The sequence below is a fragment of the Globicephala melas genome, chromosome 8 (assembly GCF_963455315.2).
Source record: "Globicephala melas chromosome 8, mGloMel1.2, whole genome shotgun sequence".
NCBI classification, from domain to species: domain Eukaryota; kingdom Metazoa; phylum Chordata; class Mammalia; order Artiodactyla; family Delphinidae; genus Globicephala; species Globicephala melas.
In genome coordinates, this window is record NC_083321.1 from 64,157,999 (window position 1) to 64,163,998 (window position 6,000).

The window sequence follows — 6,000 nt, forward strand, 5'->3', positions numbered from 1 at the left end:
CCATGCATTTTTACTTTTTGGTCTGACACAGTGGTTGCCAAATTTAGCTCTTTCTACATTTTTAGATCTAATTACGTGGATATTTAAAACCCTTCTTCTAAAACTTCCTGGAGAATTAGTCTTTTAGAAACAGATATTGAAGAGATGCTCAAGTCCAATCCCTTCCCTCGGTTGAATTTCACAATGTGGAAGCACTTTACAGACACTAAAACAACACACCAGTGTGACCCAGATGAACCTCACGGCCACTGGTGTGGGCAGTCAGCGTTTCCAGGCTCCTGACTCTAGACCGGGGCTACCCGCCGCTGTCACTCTGCCTGTTGGATAATTAATGTCCTCCAATGCTTCTCTGTCACACAGCTTAGGTGGGGAAAGTTAGTATAGATGTGCCCTGCAGGGAAATGTTTTTCTGGATCTTGTTTTAGCTATATAGGGGAATTTATTATTTAGGAGAGTCTTGCAGTGAAACTTTCACATGGGGAAGAAGCATTCTCTAAATTACCTGCCAACTTAATTTATTTTCTGCTGTATTTGTTAAGTCTAGCATCAGGTTTTCTGATGACCAACAGACCTGGTCATTTCTCTCATATATATGCATAAAAGATGAAGTTAAAGAGACCTGCTGTTCCTATTCTCCTCCGCCACGTGCGAGCTCTTGTGACCTTGGGTCTCTGATTCTTGATCTCATATAAAATAGGCCTAACACTACCCGCTCTGTCAATATCCTCAGCAACGTTGGGAAGATCAAGCAGGAAAATGTATGTGAAAGTAGTTTGTAATAGCGATTAAAACAACAAGAGTAATAGCTAACGTTCCGAATGTGTCGGGCACAGCTTTATATGAATTAACTCATTTCATTCTTGTAACGCTAAGATACAGATTCTGCTGTTGTCCCCAGTTTTTTGACAGGAAACCAAGGAATAGAAGTTAAGTAACTTGCACAAGTCACAAAGCTAGTAAGTAAAGAAGTTGGAATAAGCTGCCACGTACTAACTGGGCACAGTAAGACTATATTAAAGCTGACAGAGACTGCAAGAGATAACACAGCATGAATATGTGATATCACAGGAAAATGAAACAGTTGCCATTTTAAAGATGGAGCAACTCAGATCCAGCAGGGTTTCATGATTTGCCCAATGTCAAGTATTACAGTTTTAGAATATCCACAATTTATGGATAGAATAAGTAATAGTATGTTTATTAGTATTCTAATTAGTATTCTAAAATATTCTATTTTTAAATTGTGGGAAGTAGAGCAAAGCTGTTAGGAACCTGGGTGCTGGATTCAATGGCCACGTTTTAAATTCCAGCACTACCATTTAACCAACTATTTTACTGGAAAATTAAAAATTAAATATGCACAGACAATTGTAAGAATAAATGCTTAAAAGATGTTAGCTACTATTACTATCACTGTCCTAATTCCTGTTGCCAGTTCCCAAATCACATCAAGAGTTCTAGACAAAATTGTATAGTTCTCTTTGAAAGTGCTAATGGAGTCATCACAGCATCAGGATTTGGAGAGGAGTAGGAAAGGAGAGTCTCAAGTGTGAACTTTTCTTTCTTTCTTTCTTTCTTTTTTTTGATAATTCTATAAAGTGAAAAAACCCTATAACCAAGAATCAAATTTTCAGAAATAGATTTTCATTCCAGTTCCTTCCACTCTCTGCACAGCGGTACTGATTAACATCCAAAAACATGTTAGAAATAGGAGAGAGAGGCAAGAATAATCTATCTACTAAAGAAGCAGTGCCATTAAAAAGGAAGGAAGCCTCACCCCAGTGGGCCACCTCTGCACCAGGCGCTCACAGGCCTTTGGTTATAAAGAGCATGGCTTGATTCCAAATCAGACAGACCTGCTTCAAAGCCAGCTCTTCCACTTATTAGCTGGGTGGCCTTGGGCAAAGTGACTTAACTTCTCTGACTCTATCAAGAGTTTCTGAACCCAGAGCTAACTCAGCTGCTCCTCTACGGCAGAATCACTGGGATACAGGGCAGCTGCTGTCCCCTATGGGGTCTGTGGGATTCATCACGCTGGTTTAAAGGTCTACTTCACAAGCGCTTGGGGAGGGGGAAGGGTAAGCTTGGATGAAGTGAGAGACTGGCATGGGCTTATATATACTACCAAATGTAAAACAGATAGCTAGTGGGAAGCAGCCACATAGCACAGGGAGATCAGCTCGGTACTTATGTCCAAGTAGAGGGGTGGGATAGGGAGGGTGGGAGGGAGACGCAAGAGGGAAGAGATATGGGGATATATGTATATGTATAGCTGATTCACTTTGTTATAAAGCAGAAACTAAACACCATTGTAAAGCAATTATACTCCAATAAAGATGTTAAAAAAAAAAAAAAAAAGGTCTTCACAAGCCCTGAAAGGTACTTCTTGGAGTTCTTTTCAGGAGCAGACTGGCCCGTCTAAGTGGCCACAAGACACACATCATGGGAATTAGCTGAACAAATAGGACCCTACTTGGCATTTAACCAAATGGATATTAAAAGTCTAATTGAGCAAAAATTCCCTCTCTAGCAGATGGATGTGATACCCTATCCAGACAGGGCATGTCCCCTCTACCTCATCCACACCCCCGGCAATCTCAACGCAAGTCCCCCAGCTTTCATGACCTGTTCTTTTCAGACACACACCAGAAGTGAGCACAAAGGAGACAGAGGAGCATTCCTCAAGGGTGGACAGACAGGCTGACCTGAAGATGCTATAAGATACACTTAGCTGACTGAAGTCTGGCTGGGAAGTTGAGGCTGGATTCCATATGAACTCACTCCTCACAGGACCAGCTATGCAGCTTCAAACATGTCAGTACTGCGCTCCAGTCACCCTTTCCCACAATGGCCCAACTTCCCCCCAACCAGCTTTGCCTTGCCCAACTTCTAACTCAGCCCACAGGGCCTTTGGGCTGGAGGCTGCCAAAGACAGGTTAGCACTAAACATCAGAGCTCCGGGAAAAGGAAGCTTCCCTACAGAGATGGTGCACACCACTGTATCTATAGGACTCAAGGCTCCTCAGATTTCTTACTTATACAGACTTCTGCGACTATAGCCTCCATGGCAACTTCAGAACTGACTCATGGCTCAGGAGGTATTTCGAAGCTTGGGAATGAAATTGCTCAAGACAGCATGTGGTAATATGGACAAAGCTGGAAAATAGTGCTGGATGTTTGGAATACATTGTATGTGCCCATTGTTTACCAGGAATTATCATTTAACAAGGTTTAATTAGCACATTTACATCATGTCCTTCTTGCCTAGCGTTTATACATGTTCAAAAAAATTGGTAGCTAGTGTAACAACAATTCATGCAGCTCTCCTAGGTAGTAAGTACTAATGGGTTTAGCTAGAATTTGCTGGTTGTTCATCTCTTGTTTGCTCCTTTGTTGAGAGAAAGCATTCTATCTATTTACAGACAAGGAAACTGAGACCAGGAAGTTAGCGAACTTGCCTAAAATCACCCAGGACATATGGGGTAAAACAGGGATCCAGACAGAAGCAGTTCGACTCTGGAATTTAGGCTCTTCATCTTTATACCCTACTATTGTCCCTGTTAGGTGATGACACTGAGACCCACAGACATTATGTAACACGTCTGAGGTCACATCATTATTTGCTTTTCACATAAAAATCTAAATTACAGCTACATCCCCTTCAAACAGTAAGCTAATTCTAAACTTCGGTCCTAGAGACTTTGATGCAGCCGGAAGAGTTGTCAGACACTGAAAAAAGCAGCAACGAAGTGCACAGACTCATAGAGGATTTTCTAGGTATAAAGCCCAATCAGATAGTGGCCAATGACACCTTCTGGTCTCTGATAACCCCTGTGCTACTAGAGCTGCTAAAAATGACACCAAAGGCATGAATCTGTTCAGACGCCAAGAGTTTTATCATAAGACCTGGAAGCTCATGATTAAAGAGGCACTGGAGTCCCCAGAACCAGAAACGCCTTTTTGAAAATTTTCCACATTTGTTCTCGCTTCAGGCCATGATAAAGAGTTTCCAGTCAAACGCACCAGCTAAAATGAATCTGTTTTCTGCAAGAGAAGCGGCCAGTTTGGGTCCAGCACTTATAAAGGTTCCTAGTGCCACAGACTATGAAATAGGCAGAAGTGAAGCGGACTATTTGAAGGGGTTCACAGGGAATCTCAGAGGACCTTAAAACTTCTGAGCAGGAAGGGTCCTAAGATGTCATTGTCCAACCACTCTCCAACTTAACAGGGATGCAGCTGAGCTGAAGGGACTTCTCTGGAGCCACTGAGCAGGTTAAGTGAGTGGCAGGGCCAGTAACTGCAATGAGGGGTTAGACATGCCCAGGTTGCCAACAGCCTCCGTCCAAGGACTCACTCTTTATACCCCAAGCTTAGACTGAAGGCCTAACTTCTGGTACAAACCCTAGGAATCAAATTCTGATTTCAAACATTGTAAAGATGCTTCTCATTTTCCAGACCTCTCAGTGAAAACTTTAGGGACAAATCAAGAAATCTGTGGCTAATGTCATAGACCCTTAGACAAAAATGGCCCTAAAATAATACTCAGTCTCCTTTTCATAGATGACAGAGAGCCAGAGAGAGAGAGAGGGACAGACAGACAAAGAGACAGAGACAGAAAGAGAGAGAGAAATAATACTTTACCCCCAATACATACACAGAAAGTTCCTCGGCTTTCTCAAAGCAGAGAACGTCCAACTTGCTTGATTGAAGGGTAGAAAAGGGGGGAAGCAAAAGTTGGAATGCAGTGAGAGATTGGAAACTGGAATTGGGAAACTCCTCTAGCCTGGAACTCTCCTGGTTCCCGCTGTGAACCGGTCTAGGGGCTTCCCGTCGATGGCCCAAGCACAGAAGGGCGGGCAGGGCACTCAGGGCCGCGCCACCGGCGGGACTGCCCGTGCCCGGAAAATGAGCTGGAGACCAAGAATTGAATGCAACTCCGGGTATTCTCCCTCTGGGTCCCCCGGGAGGCCCGCGCTGGGGCGAGAGATCCCAGGGGAGGCTGTGGGAGGGAGATAAAGCAACAGCCCCAAAGCTCCAGTGAATGCACTTGAAATTTCTGCGCGCGAGAGAGAAACTGTTTTCTTTGACACCAAGTTTCCAGCCCACCAGGAAAAGTCTCTTGCGGCGCAGCGCCCAGGAGATCTGGGTCTCCCACTTGGCCGCAAGCCGCTGCCCAGCGACTGGAGACCCGCTGCGAAGCGCTCCCGCCCCCGACCCCCTCCCCCGCTGCTCACCTGCGATGTCCCAGAGCTGCAGGCGAACCACGGTCTCCGGGTCCCAGTGGAGCACCTTGAGCGCGAAGTCCACGCCGATGGTGGCCCGGTAGTGCGAGGAGAAGTTCTGGTGCACGTAGCGCTTGATGATGCTGGTCTTGCCCACGCCCAGGTCGCCGATCACCAACAGCTTGTACAGGTGCTCCTTGTGCGGGACCTGCATCCTGGCGGCCCGCCAGCCGCGCCTTGCTTTGCAGTGCGGGCCGGGGAAGCGCAGCCGGGCCTTGGGCGGGAGAGACTAGCGGAGCGCGAGTGCGGGCGAGAGAGAGCGGAGGCGGCGGGGCGGGACTGGACGGGGCGAGGGGCGGAACTCCTCCGCGGCCGCCTGGAGAAACGCCCAGACAGGAGCCCAGGGGTTAATCCTCCTTCCTACCCCGCGCCGCGCGGCCTTGGAGAGGGGTGGAGACCCGAGCGACTCCCGGGCCCGATAAGTTAGGGGGCCTCAAGGCAAATGCCTTTTGCAGAGGTTATTCGTACAGCACTTTACAGTTTACGAAGTGCTTTTCTCGCCTGTGATCTTTCCGAAGTGCTTTTCTCGCCTGTGATCTTGGCCACAAAGCTTGGAGGTGTGGTTTTTATTTTCCAAGTTTTGCAAGCGAGAGCGTCAAAAAAATTAAGTGAATTGCCGAGACGTAGTAAAAAGCCAGGCTGAACACAGGGCTCTTGAGGTCACGGGCCCCGCCACCATCCCATATGGCAGAGAGAGCGTGGAGGCAAGGCAGCAGGT

General features: G+C 46.5%; 1 protein-coding gene across 1 annotated transcript in view; it reads right to left on the reverse strand.

Moving 5' to 3' along the window:
• The window catches only part of RAB38 (RAB38, member RAS oncogene family), a 70,154-nt gene extending 64,659 nt beyond the window's left edge, over positions 1-5,495 (reverse strand). Inside the window, exon 1 of the mRNA XM_030835859.2 lies at positions 5,235-5,495. Within this exon, the coding sequence (XP_030691719.1) occupies positions 5,235-5,436 (202 nt within the window). The 5' untranslated portion in view covers positions 5,437-5,495. The remainder of the gene's footprint in view (positions 1-5,234) is intronic.
• Positions 5,496-6,000: the final 505 nt, after the last annotated feature.